The 23,028-nt window shown below is 35.7% G+C and overlaps 1 protein-coding gene across 2 annotated transcripts in view; it reads right to left on the bottom strand.

Moving 5' to 3' along the window:
• Positions 1-443: 443 nt before the first annotated feature.
• The window catches only part of LOC111514969 (myrosinase 1), a 66,424-nt gene continuing 43,839 nt past the window's right edge, over positions 444-23,028 (bottom strand). The window contains exons 3-8 of one of the 2 annotated variants that reach the window (XM_074183619.1): positions 19,007-19,313; positions 11,420-11,514; positions 7,557-7,850; positions 7,175-7,309; positions 1,898-2,004; positions 444-791 (exon numbers count right to left, since the gene is read on the bottom strand). In XM_074183619.1, coding sequence (XP_074039720.1) covers positions 671-791; positions 1,898-2,004; positions 7,175-7,309; positions 7,557-7,850; positions 11,420-11,514; positions 19,007-19,313 — 1,059 coding nt within the window. In that variant the 3' untranslated portion in view covers positions 444-670. The remainder of the gene's footprint in view (positions 792-1,897; positions 2,005-7,174; positions 7,310-7,556; positions 7,851-11,419; positions 11,515-19,006; positions 19,314-23,028) is intronic. The other variant, XM_074183620.1, reaches the window with a different exon arrangement.

The following is a 23,028-nucleotide window of genomic DNA, read 5'->3' as shown; positions in this document are numbered from 1 at the left end:
CAAATAAAGTTGACCTGTCTGACCATTTTTTCATATTATGTACTGGAAGGGAGATATTGAGGGTGGGAAGTTTTCAAATTGACACACTGTACATATATAGTTATAAAGATAATCTTAACGACTGAAGAAATGTACAGTAAAATGGATAAACGGGGTCTCTCAGTCAAAAAATCAAGACTCTGCTCTACTTTGCCAAGCTTTCGCTTCTAATGGAAAGCTTCTTCAGGGCAGTAAAAATGAGTGAAAAACAATAAATTGAACACATAAATTGATTAAAGAAAATTAAACATGTATAGACCTACAAAGTCGTAGTTCTGCATGAGAGAAAAGGGGCAATCTTGAGCATGTTATAATGCACCTTGAGCATGTCATATAGTTGTTTCAAAAATATTTTTCTTCCGTGTATTTCAATGGTTTTTGTTTGATGAAAAAAAAATGTACAGTTTTCTTCCATATTAGTAAATTTATTTCCAAAATTGTGCATTGAGAAATTGTGCAAACAATTAAATATTTACTATATACTGTGACAGGTTCAGAAGTTTATTTTTCGGTGACATTTTTTTGAATTCCCTTCGAATACAGGCAAAGCCCATCCAAAACAACTTTGAAGCATTTCCAAGTATATTTAAGGCGGGTGAGCACTAGAGTACTTTTCTATTGGATTATTCAATCACACTAATCCACTCAAACTTTTTTGAGCTACCACTTTCTGGTAAAATCGTGCTGAATCCTTCGCAGTTCTTGGTCTTTCTGGATCACTGAAGTCCACGTCGTACAGGCCCATCGCTTCTCTGTAATAAATAAAGAAAATTTCGAATCAAAAAACATTCTTGATTGTTGGAAACTAAATAGAAATATTGTCAAAAATTAATTCGTAAAAAACATAGTACAGACATTTTGGTGATGTTTTACAAATTAGATTTTTCTACTCATGAAATTTTTGGAAAGGAAGGCGAGATGTCTTCATTTCTAATACTCTGGTCAACAAGTACCTTTCAGGTGAAACTTTCTTCTCCGCCTCCGAAAAATATGAAAGTGGCGTCTTTCGATTTAGAATAGCATGTAGATGATATTTGAAAAAATTCAAATGAGGCTTGTAAAAATTGCAAATATTATCAACAATTAACTGAAAAAAATGGGGTTTAGTAGTTTGCAACTATCTTAAAAACAATTCAACATTTTTCACATCTAAAAAAGATCTAAAAAAAGAAGGAAACTTCCAAAAAAGAATTTCTACCTCCCGGAATTATAGAATCAATAGATTACAGGATAAAGAAAATAGCTTTTGTCTAATTTCCACTAAGATTTTCATTTGTTACGATCGGTTTAGGTTTGTTAGACTATTTTAAAGTAACTGAAGTAATTTTAATGAACAAATTCTCAAATATACAATGAAATACTAGGTATATGTGCTTTTGGTACCTGCGATATTTACCTGAAATAACAGAATGTTATCTAAATTATCAATACCAATACCAAAACAGTAATTATTTAGAAAATTACCAACTATTGATCTCAAAAGTATACTTGTGGTTTAATACAACCAATATATTTTAAACTAGTTGTGAAAATTCATGAATTCAAAAGGGGAAAGCTGCAAAAATAAAGTCGTACTTAAAAATACTCAGAAAAAATTCGAAACTAAAATCTTATATTTCTTAAAGTTGTGATATCGTTAAAGTTGACATAATTCCTAAATCTGATAGTGATGAAAACAATTCATTTCACTGATTATTCATTTTTTCAATACAGTTGTCATAATAGTTGATCCCAATGATAGGAACCTTACTGATTGATTTTAATTTTGATCTTGAGATTTTGTTTGAAATTGTTTTGTTCTTTTTCAGCTTTGAATGAAAGAATAGATAGATAGATAAAATAAAACCACAATACTAACGCGTAGCCTGTAACCCATTCAAAGTCGTCCAGCAAAGTCCACACCGTATATCCCGTGATATTAATTTTATCTTCATTGATGGACTTCCACAATTGCTTCAAAATAGTCTGTGGAGTGAAAAAATATACTTTAGATTTTATTTTCTCAAGATAATTTTCATTTCAGCTTTTCAACTGACACTCTGGCACTCCTCAAACTCTTTGTTTGAGGAGTGCCAGAAGATGACAGTACCACCAACTGTCGAAAGCGCTCGCAGATAATTAATAGAAGATATAAAGCTTTAAATCCTTTTTGTAGAATTCAATATTGAAATATATATATATATATATATATATATATATATATATATATATATATATATATATATATATATATATATATATATATATATATATATATATATACATATATATATATATATACAGGGTGTCCCTGGACTTCCTCTTTTCCTCTCGGGAATGTATAGATGGGGTCAAAATATCACCAGTACTTCATATAACTTTTTTTCCTAAAAGTCTTCGTAACCAAGTTACGGGCCCTCGAAGTTACAAAAAGAAAAATGTTTTTCTTTGATAACTTTTCAAGTGAATATTCAAAATCATCCAAATTTTGGTAATTGACTAAACAAATGAATTCCGTCGATGAACTTTCATGCAGGAGTCAGTTGTTTTGCTACAAAGTCAGGAACGGACTACCCCCGATGGTCCACACCCCAAAACTTTGAAATGACAGATATTTTTCAATATTTTTCAACAAAATAAGGTTACTTGGACAATTTTATGAATAAAAGTACTCGTGTGGAAAGTCGATCGGAGCAACGAGTCTTGATAAAAATGTAGTTCTACTCGACGACATCAAACCCGCTCGTCCACCATTATTTGAAATGAATAATTATCAAAGCAGAAATAATAATGATAACGTTAATTCAACAACATTTATAACAGGAATAATACAAAGTATGCTAAAATGAAGTCGTAAACAAAAAGTACAGTACCTATATGGAAGTTTAAGTCACAATTGTGATAGCAGATATTTTTTCAAAAGAAAGTTCAAGTTCTGTAGATTCGTGGTGTTTTTAAACTAACAAGCTACTCTACTATGAAATATCGAATTCATTCCATATTTTGTATGTACATAATACGTGTGGAATAATCACGTTTCGTGTTGATCAGTTATCTGAATCTCATGAAACTCAACATTCGAATGTTTCAAATTCTTCTTCACAGCTAAACTGTTGAGGAGTTTCACTGATAATTATAATTTTATGGGAGAAATTCTTTAACACGAATCTGAATTTAGCTGAAAAAACGCACATCGGAAAAAATATTTACTATACTAATAAAAAGCAAACGAATGAACTACAAAAACGGCTGCACATGATCAGGTGAAAAATATCCAGGAAATAATTATGTTCCATTTCTCTCACAGATGTTGACAAAAAAACCTTTTAGAAAGTTTTGATAGAAAATGAGAAACTGGAATGCGATTTTGTTTTGTTGAGTGGTGCGTTGTCATATGACTATCATTGTATTGTCAATATTCTATAGGATATTTTGAATTTTTTTGATATGGCCGAACAGTTTACATTCAATGAATATGCAGATATGCATGTATTTTATGGACGAGCATTATATAATGCTGCAGAAGCTCGTCGTCTGTATTCCGAGCATTTTCCCAATCGAACGGTACCGTCAAGAGAAACATTCGAGCGTGTCGATCGCAGCTTGAGGGAGACAGGTATGTAATAATTGATAATTAATTTGAGCACGTTGTTTTATTTCGATATTATTGTAGGTACAGTTTTGCCAAAACGAGGTGGTGAGGGTGCTCCTAGGAGTGTACGTACCGTTGTATTGGAGGAAAATATTTTGAAAGCCGTCGCTGATGATCCTTCAATGAGCATCAGAAATCTATCAGAACAGTTCCATACATCCAAGTCCACTATTCATAGAATAATTAGGGAACAACTGCTCCACCCATTTCACATCCAGAAAGTACGTGCCATGACACCTCAAGATTTTCCAGCACGACTGGAATATGCCAATTGGTTCATGGATAGGCAAAGAGAGGATATGACTTTTATTAATCGAGTTTTATTCACTGATGAAGCAGGTTTCAGTAGAGATGGAGTTATCAACTCTCATAATCTCCATATATGGGCCGAAGAAAATCCCCATGGGATATTGCAAACCAAACACCAACGGAAATTCAACGTGAATGTTTGGGCTGGTATCATAGGAAACCATCTTATAGGACCATTCGTTCTACAGGACCGATTGAATGGAGAACGTTATTTGGAGTTCATTCAGAACGATTTGAATGGACTTTTGGAACATGTTCCATTGCAAACCCGAAGAGATATGTGGTTTATGCATGATGGCGCTCCTCCTCATTTTAGTTTGATTGTGCGTGACCATCTGAACCATATTTTCCACAATAGATGGATTGGTAGAGGTGGGCCATATTCATGGCCATCGCGGTCTCCGGATTTAAATCCATTGGATTTCTTTCTGTGGGGGCATCTGAAAAGCCTTGTTTACGCTACACCTATTCACACAAGACATGCATTGTTGAATAGAATAACATTACATTGTGAAGCCATACGAAACGACCCTGGAATGCTATTTCAAGTACAGAGAGGGTGTCTTCGCAGACTAAGAAAATGTATAGAGAGAGAAGGTGGTCATATCGAGCAGTTTCTGTAGCGGATTTTTTATTTCTGTTTGCTCTTGAGGCTCTTGAGTTTCGTTAGTTAAACGTGTTTGCATTATAAAAATTCGTTACGAACATTTTACCTATCATTTCCATTTTCCTTAAAAACTAATATTTTCGAATAATGGTAGACATCTCAGGATAAATGTTGTTGAATTAACGTTATCATTATTATTTCTGCTTTGATAATTATTCATTTCAAATAATGGTGGACGAGAGGGTTTGATGTCGTAGAGTGAAACTACATTTTTATCAAGACTCGTTGCTCCGATCGACTTTCCACACGAGTACTTTTATTCATAAAATTGTCCAAGTAACCTTAATTTGTTGAAACATATTGAAAAATATCTGTCATTTCAAAGTTTTGGGGTGTGGACCATCGGGGGTAGTCCGTTCCTGACTTTGTAGCAAAACAACTGACTCCTGCATGAAAGCTCATCGAAGGAATTCATTTGTTTAGTCAATTACCAAAATTTGGATGATTTTGAATATTCACTTGAAAAGTTATCAAAGAAAAACATTTTTCATTTTGTAACTTCGAGGGCCCGTTACTTGGTAACGAAGGATTTTAGGAAAAAAAGTTATATGAAGTACTGGTGATATTTTGACCCCATCTATACATTCCTGAGAGGAAAAGAGGAAGTCCAGGGACACCCTGTATATATATTTAATTTTGTTTTTGAATGGTGCACCTAATTTTTCTTTATTTTCAGTATTTCAATATTCGAATTTCACAAAAAGGATTTGAAGCTTTATATCTTCTATTAATTATCTGCGAGCGCTTTCGACAGCTGGTCGTACTGTCATCTTCTAGGCACTTCTAAAACTGAACTTGTCATCCTGTCGTCTGCCTCTTCATACTGTCCGAATGTCTCAACTCAGGTATTTCAGGTACTTTAGGTAAATTTGCCTGCATTTGTACTGCATCAGGTACTATTCTTTGTGTTAGATTTTTTCTAGGAATGTGTATGGTTTTGAACATTTAGTGGACACAACACTCCAAAAAGCGGGGCAAAACGCGTACACGTGTTTCTGGCTATTGTCCTCATCAGCGTGGTGCAGCCAAGTGTAAAGATGGGCAACACTTGTTTGCCGAAAGCAGAAAACAACACATACTCACGGAGTCAACAACAGGAGCCAACCGCACATTTGTAGTTCCAGTTAGAAGACCTAGAATTCCCAGGCTACATCTAACATGACCACGTAGGCAGCTATAGCTACCTGCGTGACATCCGGGTCCAGGATATAAATACAGAAAGAGATTTTATCGAGTGTATATGATACAAGTCAAAAATCAAACAATTAGTGGACACAATACTCCAAAAAGGGGGGCAAACCGCGGACACGTGTTTCTGCCTATCGGCCTCATCAGCGGTTGGCTCCTGTTGTTGACTACAACAGGAGCCAACACTGACATAAAAACTTGGCAAGTTCACTTGGGTGTCACACCAATAGGTGATTCCACTTATGTTTCGCTTGCGTTTACGCAGCTATTTTTACCAAGTACTTTCTTGGTTTTTCTCATTTTGTCTTCAATCGAGGACCGCCTGCCCGGTACTGACGATGCCCAATAGGCTGAAACAGCTGTATACCGGTGGCTCTTAAATTGAAATCAATATGGGAATGATCAAAGAGTACTTATCAATTCATTTTTTGAATTTCATGGAATTATTTTCCAGCAGCTTGACTGCATTAACCTTTCTAGATTTCATATCATTTCTAGAAACATCTGGAATCGTTTTCCGATGACATTTCAGGTTAGCTTCCCAAATTTCTGCCACCGCAGTTGTCGGTTGATTGGTCAAACCACCAACACTGACATAAAAACTTGGCAAGTTAACTTGGGTGTCACACCAATAGGTGGTTCCACTTATATTTCGCTTGCGTTTACGCAGCTATTTCCATCAAGTACTTTCTTGGTTTTTCTCATTTTGTCTTCAATCGAGGACCGCCTGCCCGGTACTGACGATGCCCAATAGGCTGAAACAGCTGTATACCGGTGGCTCCTAAATTGAAATCAATATGGAAATGATCAAAGAGTACTTATCTATTCATTTTTTAAATTTCATGGAATTATTTTCCAGCAGCTTGACTGCATTAACCTTTCTAGATTTCATATCATTTCTAGAAACATGTGGATTCGTTTTCCGATGGCATTTCAGGTTAGCTTCCCAAATTTCTGCCACTGCAGTTGTCGGTTGATTGGTCAAACCACCAACACTGACATAAAAACTTGGCAAGTTAACTTGGGTGTCACACCAATAGGTGGTTCCACTTGTGTTTCGCTTGCGTTTACGCAGCTATTTTTATCAAGTACTTTCTTGGTTTTTTCTCATTTTGTCTTCAATCGAGGACCGCCTGCCCGGTACTGACGATGCCCAATAGGCTGAAACAGCTGTATACCGGTGGCTCTTAAATTGACATCAATATGGGAATGATCAAAGAGTACTTATCTATTCATATATATATATATATATATATATATATATATATATATATATATATATATATATATATATAAAAGGCGTATCCTAATAGACAAATATACTTGAAATGTCATTATACCTGCAAGTAGAACACTCTGTCTACATCATTTATGCTCCTTGAATTGGAATAACCTTGTTCTGCTATGAATATTTCGGGTAATTCATAAGTTTCATGTACCCATCTGAGCATGTCTCCAAATCCATCTGAATACGTCTACAAAAAATATGAAAATGAAATATATTAGCAAAAAATTCAAGAGAAAGCTGCATGCACTCGTTTTACAGCTGATTTACCTTGTGAAGATCATTTTATACCAGCTTTTCCTATGACGTTCGACTGGACTTCAAATAGTATTTCAGAAATGCATAGCGATTCAAGAAAAGTATTTCTGAATCGCAATAGTGATTTAGATTTGTATTCCATGAGTGAAAATAGCATTGTTTATGTCTATCTGACTCACCTGGATTGTCTTTTTGTAATCATGGTTAATTTTCTCCCTTTCTTCTACAAATGCGAAATCATTTTGAAAAGTCGGTTTCTCGTCCACAGTGTCATTAAGTGCTTTCACTCTTAGCGTAATATAGTTGTTGATTCCAATAAAGTCGAAAGAACCTTTCAGCTGTCTTTTCTCTTCTTCTGTGAATTTCGGTAAACGAGATTCTGCGAATCCTTGTTCTCTACTATATCGATCAATTCTCTCAACCATCATTTCTGGATGATCTCCAAAAACGATTGGATCGCAAAACCATCGAAACTAAAAAAAAAAAAATTAAATTTTGAATGATTAGGTACCTCAAATGGAAGTACCAAAATTTCAAAAAACCAATCAGAAAACCTTATCACAAGTACGAAGACAATAAAATTTATTCTTGCCATTTATGGGCAGCGACTTGCCTGAAATCGAAAATCTTTTGGAAATGAATCAAATATGAAGGGCAAATTACTAAATTCAACCAGAATTTGCGTTCGAATTAGATTCTGATACGAATATTTACAACTCACCGGTAACACTTAGTATTATAAAATGTTGCTTATATACTTCAGACAACAAAAATGTATGGATACTGAATGTAAATATGTTTCTTTTGTATATGGTTTCGGGCAAAACCTCTGATCCTTCTTTGAATCATTGTAAAAATACTTCAAATTGCACAGAATTGTACAAAAATACCAATTCAATATCTTCCGAAATAATATGCATGCAATTTTACCCGTTCAGCTTTGTTTGAACAAAGCTGATTGAACATGATTCTATATTTTTACTTTCATTCCCATTCCATTCCATTATATCAGCCGTAAATTTCAGTTTTCTGTTCGTTTCGTTGGTTTCTGTTATTAGAATTTTGACGTGGTCCCAATTCATCTCATGTGCACCACCTTCTGCAAAACATACTGCGCCAATTTTAATTTTCCTACAACTCGGCTTTTGTATTTATTGGGTCCATTCAGAAGATTTGTCCTTTTCAATGTCGTGTGTTTTTGTAGTTTCTCATCTCAATAAATATTTATTCTACTATGTATAAAGATAGAGAATTTTGTACTCTATACAATTATGCTGGCAATTTTTTCCTAAAATTTTATTATTTGCCTCTTTTCGGCTTATTACTATATATGATTTCGTTGAGCAATTTTAGGCCAATTTTTCTCTACGAATCCAAATTAAACAAAAGTTCTGCCGAAAAATGTCCAAGCATTTGGCAATGATACTGCTAATGAACGCACTCTTCGAAATTGGTTTGTGAAATTTCGTTCCGGAGTTTTCAGCTTCGAAGATTAACCCGAAGTGGTCGATCTACTGTAATCCGGGACGAGAATTTGAGGTATCTGGCGGAGACTTGGGTTACGTTAGGTTAGGTCTGAAGTGAGTTCTATTCGACTCTCCACCGTCCCCCGCAAGGGTTTATTGTGGCTCACACCTCTTCACACTCGACCAAATAAACCCAGCTTTTCAATGAAGCTGATTAGTTTGCATGGTGAGTGGTCTTTCAGGTCAGATAGTATGGCTCTGCCGAACTCTAAATACCTGATTTGGCCCTCAGCGGGGCAGGCACAAATTATATGCTCTGTTGTTTCTTCATTTTTTAAACAGAAGCAACACACTGTCTTCAGACAGCTCGAGTCTCTGCATATGATGATTCAAATGACAGTGACCTGTAAAAAGGCCTGTTAGACATCATAATTCATCCCCACTGTAGTCCAACAACTGTTTGGTATTAAGCTTCGAAGGGTGAGTGAGCCAATCCTGGAAGATTCTGCCAGAAGTCCATAAATCTTCTTGCCATCCAGGTGTTCAATGTTTGTTTGGCAAAGCCTGAAGCGAGGCCAATGTCAGGTTGTGGTCCGATGAAGCTGCTTGCAGCACCCTGTTTTGCAAGGGAGTCAGCAGCTTCATTGCCTTCCAGGCCAGTATGGCCAGGAATCTAGACCAGAGTCAATCTGTTGAGTTTTCCTATCGAGGAGAGTCGTTTTTGGCAATTTGCTACCAATTTAGACGTTGTTTGGTAGGAGCCAAGAGCTTCCAATGCCGCTTGACTGTCCAAGAATATTTTTATTGACTTGTGTATGAGGTTGGATTTATCCAATCTCTCCGCACACAATTTGATAGCGTAAATTTTCGCTTGGAATACAGTCGCATACGTAACTAGGCAGGTAGATATCTCTGTCCTGGGTCTGCGACTAAAAACACCTGCACCAGAACCAGAAAGTGTTTTTGATCCATCTGTGTCCTCTCTACTCGGGAATAGTACTTTATAACGTAGTTCGTAGTTGACAGTTGGAGGCATAAAGTCAGAGGTAATTTCCAGAATTCTGTGACTTTCAGTGTCAACCAACAGTCTGTTGCACTCTGCATTAAATTGATTTGTGCAGTTGGCAATGTGCATACGTCTGTATGCAGTCCATCTAGCCTCTCTCTCCAGAAGAATGTGGAGAGGAGGTAGATCTGGAAGGATATCCATGGCCGCTGATGGATGGTATTGATGGCACCACAGATAGCCAGACAAGCCTGTCTCTGTAAGCCAGAGAGCTTCGCTTGTTCCGTTTTCTATAAACCCTTCGGCCACCAGGAAATTGCACCATAAGTGGCGGAGACTTACTCATCACAAACAGTGTGTGAGTTGGCTTAAAACTGGATGTCCGCTCCCATACGGTGTTTGATAGTTTAAAACGTATTGGTCAAAAAGCTTCGAAAAGTGGGTGTCATACGATTTGAACCACCGGCAGAAGTTGTTACATTTTGAGGTCGGTTCTTCTTTGCTTTTGCGCAAACAAAACGATCCTTTTTAGGATCGTATTATCACCGGTGATGCAAAGTGGATCTTCTACAACAGGAGGAGACGTTTAGGACAGGTGTTGAAGATGAGCCACCCAGGCATTTTCAAAAGCAAAACTCCACCAGAAAATACCAGCAGCTGCCGACACTGTTCAACAGAAGAGGTTCGATCTTCCTCCACGACAACGCCTGTCTTCACGTTTCACCAATCACTGTTTGAAAATTGAACGAATTGAGCATCGAATTTCTGCCTCGCCTATCACACTTCCCAGACCTATTGCCAAACGACTACCATCTTTTCAATTACTTTCTCACCGATAGAACCTTCGCCAATCTGGACCAGGCAAAAACAGCCCTCGTTGACTTAATCGAATCTTGAGCACCCAATCTTTATGCTAACGGAATGAACCTTTTTCCTTGAGTACGAAAAATCACTCACTAGCAGTGCTAGTAGTTCGGTAGGGACAAACACTGCCTAATCCTCATATAAAAACATATGGTAAAGTACAATTAAAAAAAAATGTTTTTAACAGAAGAAGGTGTTACTGGAGCAGAACTAAAATTTGCAACTGTAAAGGATAACAATGTTGTAACATTAAAACGTTGGCTTGCATGCCGTAATTTAAAAGTAACTGGAAAAAAAGTGAATTAATAGACAGGTTAGTTTACAGACTCTAGTAAAAGTGTAGTGGTAGATTCAAACTGTAATAAATGAAATCAAAAATAATTATGAATTTCAAATTTATTTCCGAGTGAAATATGAATCAAATATAGTTGGTAATGAAATAAATTCAATTAAATATAATAAATGAATATGATTTAATAAACGATTGAGGTTATACCTATCTCATTCTAATCAATGGTAATTAACTATGAAACATTTACTATTCATTTCATCTTCAGAGCATACATATGAATATTTATTAATTTTTTGCACTGTTAAATCCACTCTCCTCGAAGCATGTATTCATTTCTTACATCTAACCTCATTAATATGAGGTTTTATAAATGGTATAAAAACACGCAAACTAATGTTTGCCACCTGTACTCACCGCAGACACAAGAGCTCTTTCCACAGCTTTTTTATCATCTTCAGAATCAGTCATTGGCAAGTAGCTCTGCAAACTCAGCGCTATACCCAGTCTTCCTGAAAAACAAGTATTAGGGTAATTTGACTATCGTTAATTTATGAAAAAGTTCGCGATTTCACTTCTATACCAAATAAAACTTACAATCTGATCTTCGGAATAATCTTATTGAGTTTTAAATAATGGTAGGTATTTTGACTGACATTATGGTTGGGAAGAGTTGATTTTCTCTTATTTTTTTCAATTATTCAATGTCGCTCAAAAGCTTAATACATTCCTGATGAGAATTGATGAGTTATGATCCCAAACTGGTCGATGAAATCTAATAATATATTCATTTGTCAACTACAATTGAAAAATCGATCTTTATTTTTGGTGAGTTGATAATATCAACAAAACCACTCGGGATATACTTTTTCGAACTTCTTCAAATTATTTTTCCACATCATTTCAAATTTGGAACCCATCCTTTAATTCCTCCGCAATGCACAATGATTAGTTAGGCGTACACATTTTCGAACCAACAGTCCACCCTTTCGTTACTGTGTCGTGAGTGTCATACCAAGTTTCGCCAAATAGAAAATTTGCCGTTGTTTTTATCTATATTTAGTTATTTGTTCTGAGTATTTGTCAGGCAATTCCACTATTCTTCTGCTTTCCATAACTGCTTGACGTTTGTTCATTATTTCAAATCTAAATCCTAGTTTCTTTATCTATTTCTGAAGAGTTTTTTCACAGCAGCTCACGTTATGGCCGGAAGTATTCAATTTCTTCCTTATGATTTCAATTGTAAGAATCTCATTGCTTTTGTAACAGTCGTATATTGTTTTTTTCAATTATATTATTAGATGAACATCTAGAGGTTTTGGTAATCCTGTATCACATCATGTTTTGCGTTCATAAGGTTTGTTTTTGAGTATTTTACGTAGAGTTGAGAAAGGAATTTCGATCAAATCTGATGGTGCTTGTAATAGTTTGTTTTCACCAAAACCGAAGCTGAGATGTAGATTCTTATATACATTGAAATATACTCGCTGTGTTTCAATATTCAAATGCATATGAATCTTATCCACTAGTATCTCTTTTTCGCATTGTTCACCATCGCTATTGGAATCACTACACTGGAAAAAGTCTGCGTTGTTATCATAATCGTTATTACTTGTCCATAGACGGCATATTTCAAACAGATAACAAAAATTTCCCAATTAATTATAACTGTACCAATACCGAATTTTGACACTCAAATCGCGATCAGTTCCTGAACTGAACACGACGGCGATAACCATCCCCGCATTCCCGATTTCTATTCGTCATCGTAATGACTTATAATTCAATTTTATGACTCTTCAGACAATCATAAAACTCGTTTAGTAAAAATTATCCAATACGAACCGCCAAGTCTACAATTCACGTGGACTAGTTCATTGCCGATTCATTCCTATGTATTGGTTTTTTTGGCCTTTGAAAGTGTCACCAAATTTAGTCGTGAACAATATAGTTTACTTCAACTATACTATTAAGATAGTGGAATTAAATTTTCCTTTCTACTTCTAAGGTCCTTCCAGAATTCATGCATACGAAATATTTGTGAATATTTTTAATTTTATACGACACTTTGTAAATGTGAGGTATTGAGTAATATTCAGAAACAATCCTGTTATAAATGGATTGTGGCTTCCTCGCTCTACATGGTATGAAAAAAAGACAGATCAAAAAGTGAGCTATTGATGAAGCGTGGTGGAAGCCACTTTGGATGCATAATTGAGATAATTCATGGAGATAGGTGCTCGCAGAGTGGAATGACAAGTGAAGAAGACTCTGTTGTGTTGTTGTGTCTGTTGGGGACTGCACAACGATGGACAGCATTTATGTACGTAGGAGACCAAACTAAAAAACTAACAGACTAACACGAAAATAACACAAAAAATAAAGAACTATGAAAAAGAAGAAGACAAAAGCCATAACGGGATATACAGTATACAATGCTCGGACTGCAACAAATATATCGGCCAAACCAAGAAAAAACTGATCCAAAGGTACGATGGGTACAAAAAGGCATACATAAACCCAATAGTATATAAATCAAACCTCGCAACACACGCCATACAAAATAAACATAATTTCCCCCCACCAGAGAACATAAAACTCATAAAACAAGTCAATAAGGGAAACCGCTTGGACACTTGGGAGAACTTAAACATCCATAAATTTAACAGTCATGAATCACTTATCGAGGAACAAGTACAAATCAAAACACAACATTCAATACATTAAACAAATCAATACACACTCCCAGAAACAGTAAATCTAGAGAAGATCCAACACAAAGAATATTACCTGATGTATTCCAAATACAGGCAAATTTACCTAGAGTACCTACATTGAGGCAATCTGACCGTATGAAAGGACAAACAACAGAATGACACGTTCAGTTTGAGTAGAGCCTAGATGATGACAGTACGACCAGCTGTCGAAAGCTCTCGCAGATAATTAAATAAAAGTTATAAAACTTCAAATCCTTTAATATTAAAATACTGAAAATAAAGGAAAATTAGTTGCATCATTCAAAATATATACATATGTTACAAAAAGGATTTGAAGCTTCATAACTTCTATTTATTATAGTCTATTTCAAAAGAGTGTAGAGTAATAAAATCTCATTAAGTATTCAAAAGCGCTACAGGGTGATCCGTCAATAAATTCTGTCACTTCCCTAGTCCGCATTGCAAAATTATGTCGTTTCATAAAGAGCAGGTAGGTATCACCCTGTTTTAAGGGATTTGTCCATTGTTATCGACGGATAAATACTGAGCCAGAGGCGCGCTAGTGGGATAATTGCCAAAAGAATATGCATTCATAAAAATTATATTAAAGGAAATAAAAATTTAATACAGCAGAACAGTGTTATTAAAAAAATATAAAATGTAACAATAAAATATATACGAACCGAAATCGGGAAATACTCACAAACACACACGAACGAACTTTACGTATTGAAACACTTGTGGGGACTTTAAATCAATTTATTCACAAAAACGACAAGAACTTTACTGGATACGTTATTACAATTTGACACTTGAACAATACTAAAACTGTGAACTTCCCTTAACGTTTAACAACACTCTATTTATACCCTAATTGAATGTTCTAGAGATTACTAGGTACAATTTTCGAGAACCTTCCGAGAAAATAATTATTCAGACTACCCTTAATTCTAAACCCTAACCTAAGCAAAAGTGTCACTGTCACTGATACACTGGTCTCTGTCCAGATTGCTTATCCCGCTACAGTATATTTACAATTCAATTAAATTATTCTACATCAGTATAGTCTTCATCCGAAGAACTGTCATCATCCCCTGGTGTTATAATTATAGGGTCAACCACCTGATCGACCAAGTTGTCCAGTTCCCACATTTTATCTTCCTCTTTTAAAACATGCTGGATTGCTTTTTGCCAGTTTTCTGATGTGATTTCCATAATGGCTTGATCAAACAATACCTTGACATCTTTCATTTTAAATGTGGTATTGTGCCTTGCAACATATCCTTTAACTTGTGCTCGTATAAGTTCTATAGGATTTAATTCGCAATGATATGGCGGTAGGCGCAGCACAGTTACTTTATACTTTTCTGCTATATCTTCTACGGCATATTTCATGAAGCGAGATTTATGTTGTTTTACTATGGCTAGTAGTTCCTTCTTTACTGAATTCGTCTCAAACTGAATACCTTTTTTTGACAGCCAGTTGATAATTTCTTGCTTTCTCCAAGCTGAAGTTGGTACCTTCTCTAAGCGCCTTGAATGGTAGCTTGCATTATCCATAACCACGACCGAATCAGCTGAAAGAAATTTTAACATTTCCCCAAAGTAGTCTTCGAAGACATCCGAATTCATGTCCTCATGATAATCTCCCGTCCGGCACGACTCAAAGCTTAACAAACCTTCTTTTAAAAATCCGTCTTCGCTTCCAATGTGAGCAATTATAAGCCTCTTCCCTTTTCCCGAAGGCACTTTAATACCCGTCGAAAGGCCTTCTATGAAAGCTTGGCGAGAACTTGTTGTATTTTTATCTTGCCACATTTTTTTTAACTATATAACCTTCGTTTATCCACGTCTCATCAAGATAAAAAATTTTCTTTTGCTCTCTGCGGTACTGCTTTATAGTTGTCAAATATTTTCGTCTCCAGCAAACAATTTCATCACTTTTCAGTAATAGTGCCTTTCGATTGTGCTTTTCCCAGGCAAAATTCATACTTTTTAAAGTTTTCCATAAAAGTTTTCTGGATATCAAAGGAATATCGTTATCTTGGCTTATCTCGATAAATATTTTTTCAAGAGTGGGTATTTCCTTTTTAAAATAAAACGAATGAACTTTTCTTCGAATGTCACATTTGGTGTCTTCATCTAAGATTTTTATTGGTCTTCCTGATTTTCTCTTGCATGGACTTACCTGGCCTGATATCTTTCTTTCTCGCAATAATTTAAAAATCGTGGACTGTCCAATTCCAGTCATTCGGGCACATCGCTCAACACTTTCTTGCACAGACAAACTAGGGTGATCGTGTTTTATGCAATCATATACATTTAAAATTATAACTTTTTCGCAAACAGATAGCGGAGAATTTTTTACACTTCTTTTCTTTGGAGTAAATGTCCCCATTTTATAACTTTTTCACTATTTCTATATCACAATATCACTGTACGTTTAATTGGTGTAGTAACAATTACTATTATAACTCGAATGTTTAAGACACCATTACAATATATTTAAACCCTTTTTCTTAATTACCTGGGTTTAATAGGTATTGCATGATTGGTGGGCAGGGTCAAAAAGGGATTATTATAATGACATGGCACCTCGGAACTAAGTGTTAACCCTTTTTTGAGAAATCATGCTCAAGTATATGAACCCAAATTGCATATTAAATAAGTTTACAAGAACCACTAAAATTAATCTTAATCTTTTTTTAAGAAATTTTACTTACCTAAATACATGTAGGTACTTAGTTTTAGACCAAATTACTTCCCAAAAATGGCCTTTTATTATTATCTATGTCTGTAATTTTTAATTTACTTTAATTATTAAGTTTAATAATCCTAAGATTTGCCTACGCCCATGGACGACAACGAAATTCAGGCAAATTTTATGACACTTCATGATTTATTACTCTACACTCTTTTGAAATAGACTATATATGCCAGCGCTTTCGATAGCTGCAGTTTTGAACTGCACTTTGAGTAGATTGATTGATTGAAGTATGAAAGCGAACAACTACATAACAGAAAACGATTTTAGTATGATGAACCATGACCCAACCACAAAATTGGAAAAAAAGTAGTAGCCTAATAAAATCCAACAAACAGATCTTCAACGACAAAACATTGAACAGATACACAGTCAACTACCCAAGATCACCAGAACTCAATGCACAGATAAAAATACAAAAGGAAAATAAACCTATAAGACCGGTTATCATTTTCACTAAAGCGCCTTCATACAAAATTTCAAAAATCATAGCCGATGAAATAAAACCAAAATCAACAGGAACAACAACGACAGCGTCAAAAATTCAATGGATCTCACAGACAGAATCTCAGCGACAAATGTCAGAACGAACAATAAACTATTCTCATTCGACATAAAAAACATGTACTCCAATATACCGATCAACGAAAGTATATCAGATAAACTAAAACACCTGAACATAGGTACGACCTACATTAACCAGATGGAATGCAGCCTAAATACAATACTCAACCAAAACTATTTCGAACCCGAAGGAAAAATGTGTGAACAAACAGATGGACTAGCGACGGGATCCCCACTATCTAGCATTATTTATTCATTTGTAATACAATACTCTACAGGACGTAGCCCAATTACAGAGCAGGAAATAACAGAGTATAATAAATACATCACAAACAAGTGACTGTAAAGTCTACAAACACTACAAACAATACAAACAAGTGACTATAAAGACTACACATTTTATATTTATTATAGGTGACAAAACAATTATTTTAGGAAGTGGGATTTTATATTTGACAATTTGCAACTAAATATATCTAAATTATCGCTAACAGAATTTGTCACTTTACACATGGTATGGATTGGAGAATTCTCCAGAACATTTGTGCGAGATGTTTTTATATAGAAAGTACTCGGGTGTCTGGAACTGATTCTAGGAATGCAAATATTAAACTTTTCCAGTAATGTTGGGCAGTCAACTATGCTTTTGATAATTTCATAGGTTAGTGCAACACTATAATATTCACGCTTTTTTTCGAGACTGCAAAAGTTATGCTTTTGTAGCAATTCAGAGTGGGTTGTTCCTATTGGAGGATAAATGCCATCGCTTTTTAAGCTTAGCAGTTTAAAAAATCGTCGTTGAATTGCTTCTATTCTATCAATGTGATATTGATAAAAGGGGCTCCACACAACTGACGCGTATTCTAACTTTGATCTTATGAAAGCATAGAATAAAGTTTTTAAGGTCGAAGTTTCTTTGAAATCACTACTGTTACGTGCAATTAATCCGTACAAATGACAGGAGGAGGTTACAACATTATCGATATGCCTATTAAATGATAGTGCAGTGTCAAATGTAACGCCAAGATCAGTAAATGTTTCTGGTCTCACCAGGTCTCAAACGTTTTCTATTGAATTATCAAAGATCAACATATTCGTTTTCAAACTGTAGGACATGACCTTACATTTATCTGGGTTCAGTGACAAGTTATTTCGATAACACCATTCTACAATCCGTCCTACGTTTGCTGAGAGGTTCACACAATCATCTATGTTCTCAATGAGGCAGTATAGTTTTAGATCATCGGCGTATAAAAGGAAATACACATCTATAACATCTGCATTATATTCGTAATATACCTGCAAAGCGTAGATGAGGAAATCTCAACAATTATAAAAACAAATGATGAAAAAGGAGAATGGTTCAGATACGTTAACGATGGCCTGTACATATCACAAAACGAAAGAATAAGAATAGAACAATTGACAAAGGAAATTAACAAAATAAACCAAAAAATGATTTCCAGCATAGAGGAAGAAAACAAATCGAAACAATAACCACAACAAAACATAATTTCAAATGGCCATATACAGGAAACCTACACAAACAAGCTCCACCATACCCGCAAGTTCAAACCACCCACCATCACACAAAATGGATACCTATAACGCATTCATATTAGGAATGTTAAGGATACTACTCAGCAATGAAGCCCGGAATAAGGAAAGGAAAATCATATACCAAATGGTGAACGAGAACGGGTACACCCAAAAGACAATAGATAAATTAGAAAATAGAATCAAACAAAAAATACAGAACTAGTATCAAACTACTCCAACAGGTAAAACAACACAACGATGAACTGCATTCACATACGTAGGTCACCAAACCAATAAACTAACAAATATCTTCAAACCCATGAACATCAACATCACCTACAAGCCAATCACAAAAATAACACAAAAAATAAACAGCTATAGAATATTCAGGTCATGAGAAAGTTATCTGGTATCAATTACCTTGTTGTGACTTTTTATATTTCGTCTGGTAGATATTCCATATTGCACTGTGTATCTTCAAGAAATTGTGACCACAAATGTACTCAGCGACACCACTCGGAATTGTGTTATATATGTTTCGTAAACGACCCACTAATCGCATACATACGGAGTGTGGTTCGTTGACAGTTATCCAAGTTTTTACCCTATTTCCAAATAGGTTGAAAAGAAGATCGGCATATTGAGCAAAGTAGTCGACGATTTTAGGGTTATACCAACCTCCTAAGTGATCCAAACTTCTTGGAATATTCCAGTGGTTGATGGTTATCTGTGAAATTAAAATATGACACTCTTGATGTGATACATGAAACAGAAAACCGAAAAAGTTGAAACCGAACACTCGTCAGTTGCAAATGAATATATTTTTTGGATATGTAGTTCTCTGTTGATTAGTACTTGAACTAGCTTGAATATATTGCACGTTTTTTGAAAACTTGTTAGTGTCTCTATTGTTCCTCTATATTCATTTACGTTTTGTCCCTAAAATTCATCGGTACCAAGTTACGGGTCCTCAAAGTTACAAAATGAAAAATGTTATTCTTTGATAACTTTTCAAGTGATTATTCAAAATCAACCAAATTCTGGTAATTGACTGAACAAACAAATTGCTTTGATGAGCTTTCATGCAGGAGTCAGTTGTTTTGCTACAAAGTCAGGAACGGACTACCTCCGATGGTCCACACCCCGAAACTTTGAAATGACATATATATTTCAACGAAATCAGGTTGCTCAGACAATTTTCTGAATAAGAGTAGGGGAGAATGATCCACGATCAGACATGTTCCACAATCAGACAAAGCATGAGTAGTTGTTTACAGCTGATTCTCGGCCTCCCCCCACCACTATGACGTATTAATTGCTTTTTTATTGGTTGTTGTTTGGTGAAGTCAAGGTGATGTGACCTTGAAGGGTGTAGTGTATGGATCGTTCAGACCTACCCCTGCTTTTTTTGTCTGGTGTATGGATCGTTCAAAATTTTTTTTCCGGTTCTGGGCCTCCCCCCCGCCACTATGACGTATTAATTGCTTTTTTTATTGTTTAGTAACATCAAGGCGATGTGACCTTGAAGTGTCTGGTGCATGAATCGTTCAGAATTTTTTTTTCATTTGAAATTTTGTGTGTGTGTGTGAGTGTGTGACATAGTGACGTAATTACATTTGGTTGGTGTGTGGGAATGCACGGTACGGGGTTAACATCCTTCATTTATGTTCATGACCTTGAACATGGAATTCAACTTTGAGATTAGGAAACTAGATTGCATACATTGTAAAGTCAGGGTTTGATATTGTCCTTCATGTGTACTCTGTACCTGTTTGTACAGAATAAACATACGTCTGAATACCACGAAGATCCATCGACTGATGAGCGGTCCTTCTTCACCAGTTTGGACGGTATCCATCGTGATAGAGAGCGTACACGTCTGCACTCCGTAAAGTTTCAACGACCACTGTTTGCTTGTATCGCCTTCTGTCAACACATCGAGTTGGAATTGGTTATGGTGGTGGTGGTGGGGAGGGGGGGGGCAGCGCCTGTGTTCGACGCATCGAGTTGGCTTCGACCTTGATCTACGTCACACCCTTAACGTACGTCACAAGGTAATAAGGATAAGGCGACTTTGAGGTAGTGTTTTGGATTTGACTTTGAATGACTTTCATTCACACTTCATATTTTCACAGCTATTTCGAACAATGTTCAAAGTCGCATAACCTTGGGGTTGACCTTGAGATTTTAGTCTGTCTCGGGTCACATTATTATTGAAATGACCTCTACATACGTCACATGATCATGTGCTTGTCTGTGTACAAACATACGTCTGCATACTTCGAAGATCCTCCATGTAATGAATGTTCCATCGGCGTGAGCCCGCCAAGTTAGTAGTGGTGTGACGTCACAGCAGCAGCAACCGTTCAACGGTAAGAGAGCGAGATGTTCACTCCACGACGTTCGGCTGAGTAATGCATATTCATCGGTGTGCCCTTACCTCCATCGATACAGTAAAGGCTGTGACGTAATGCATCGCTCTAGCCTCGCTATCGATGATGACACGCAGACGGCCGAGGACTGTGCTAACGTCTGCCCTCTCCGAGAGCGCAACGATCACAGCCTGTTGGTATCGACATCCAGTTGGGAGGTGGGCTTGGCTGTGACGTCAGGCATCTCTAGTGGGAAGCGAAGTAGGGTGAACTGAAGAGAGTTAAATAACGTGCATTTGTATAGATAATATTGAAGAATCTCGTGAAGTATTAATCTGAAAATTATCAACTTGAGCTGTGCCAAGGTATGGTTAGGTGTGACGTCAGGTATCTCTAATGGATAGCGAAGTAGGGTGAACTGAAGGGAGTTAAATAACGTGCATTTTTATAGATGATATTGAAGAATCTCGTGAAGATTTAATCTGAAAATTATCAACTTGAGCTGTGCCAAGGTATGGTTAGGGCGAATTGGATAAATATAACAATTGACAGAAATTCTCCCTATTATAGCAAAATTTGATCTCACATTTTCGCTTTGAAACCTCATTGAACTATTGAGGCCCGCGTCGGACTGCAAAGTTAAAGGTTATAAAATAATTAGAGATAAGTAATGAGAAGAGTTCATTGCATGTATTCAAATGATTCAACATGAAACAAACCAATAAAGCACAAGTGATAAGAAATGAGAGTTCAGAGAGTGAATTCTTGTTGCTTGTAACTATCCAATGGAATTTAAGATCTGAATCTGGTGCAATGTTATATTCATGATGACGAATGAAAGAACGGTTATTATTCAGGTCTATTTTATGTACGGAAAACACTGAAGAGAGTGAAATTGAATTACAGAATACATATTCGGAAAAGAAATAAATATAGTAGGATTTGGAAAAATCTTGAGGTTTGGTTAGAATTTAAAAATTGTCGAAAGAGACAACTGCTCTGATGAGCCGATTTTCTATAGTTTGCGCCTGTATTTCTTGGTCTCGTATGACAAAAACTTGTCGATTTTGATATTGCACGTAGCTTTTGCATTCCGTTTCGACCTTCACAGCATATGACATCAGCGTAAATATAACTGAAAAGTAGGATGTGCCATCACTTTGATCGAAAATAAATTCATTCACCTGTCATTGCCAGATTTACCCGGCAAGTTTGGTTTGACTTTGAAATGAATGCAAGGTTATTATCTGCCCCAAAACAGATGCGTAGACTCAACACATAACATTTTACAGGAGAACATACTGACATTTCTCACGCATATGCATGTCTAACATGAACTAGGTACCGCATACTTGATGATGATTCAAAATGCTACACTATATTTTTTCTTGAAATATGATTACATTACAATTTGAACCAAAATAGTGGATGATATTGACGTAACTTCAACTGAAACGTGGGTATCGCCTCACTTTGATCTCTTTTTTTCCACACGTTGGCAAATCTTATGGTGAAGTTTGGTTTAACCTTGAAACTAAATACTAGGATTTTCTCGAGGGTAGAGTTTTCATGTATGCCGATGACACAACATTGTGACGTCCCCAGATCTGAATGAAATTGAAAATGAAACGAAACTAGTAATCAATGAATTCGAATGTTGGTGTAGAAACAATCATTTAATAAATAATGGAAATAAAACAACATTTATCCAGTTCTCAAGTGAGTATCAGCGCCCTTTCCAAATAAATCTAGGTTTCCAAACTGAATTGTCTTTCAATAATCACATCGAATACTTGTGCACTTCTCTGAAAAACGTATTTTGCCTTCCTAACAATGAAATTATATTTTTTGAGACATAATCTCTTGAATATATACTATGGTCTAGTGTATTCTGACCTTAATATAAATATTACCATTTGGGGACACTCATCAGAAATAAATAGAATCTTTATAAGGCAAAAACGCTTCATTAGACTAATTTTCGATCTCAAATACAGAGAATCTTGTAAGAAAACATTCCAAGACACAATTTTTTTCACATTACCATGCATTTATCTTTACAAAATATTA

Source organism: Leptinotarsa decemlineata, unplaced genomic scaffold (genome assembly GCF_025532065.1).
Source record: "Leptinotarsa decemlineata unplaced genomic scaffold, Ldec_3_MD MMD2_tig00026340_RagTag_RagTag, whole genome shotgun sequence".
NCBI lineage: Eukaryota > Metazoa > Arthropoda > Insecta > Coleoptera > Chrysomelidae > Leptinotarsa > Leptinotarsa decemlineata.
Note: the sequence above shows the minus strand (reverse complement) of the source record. Positions and strands in the feature narration are given on the sequence as shown.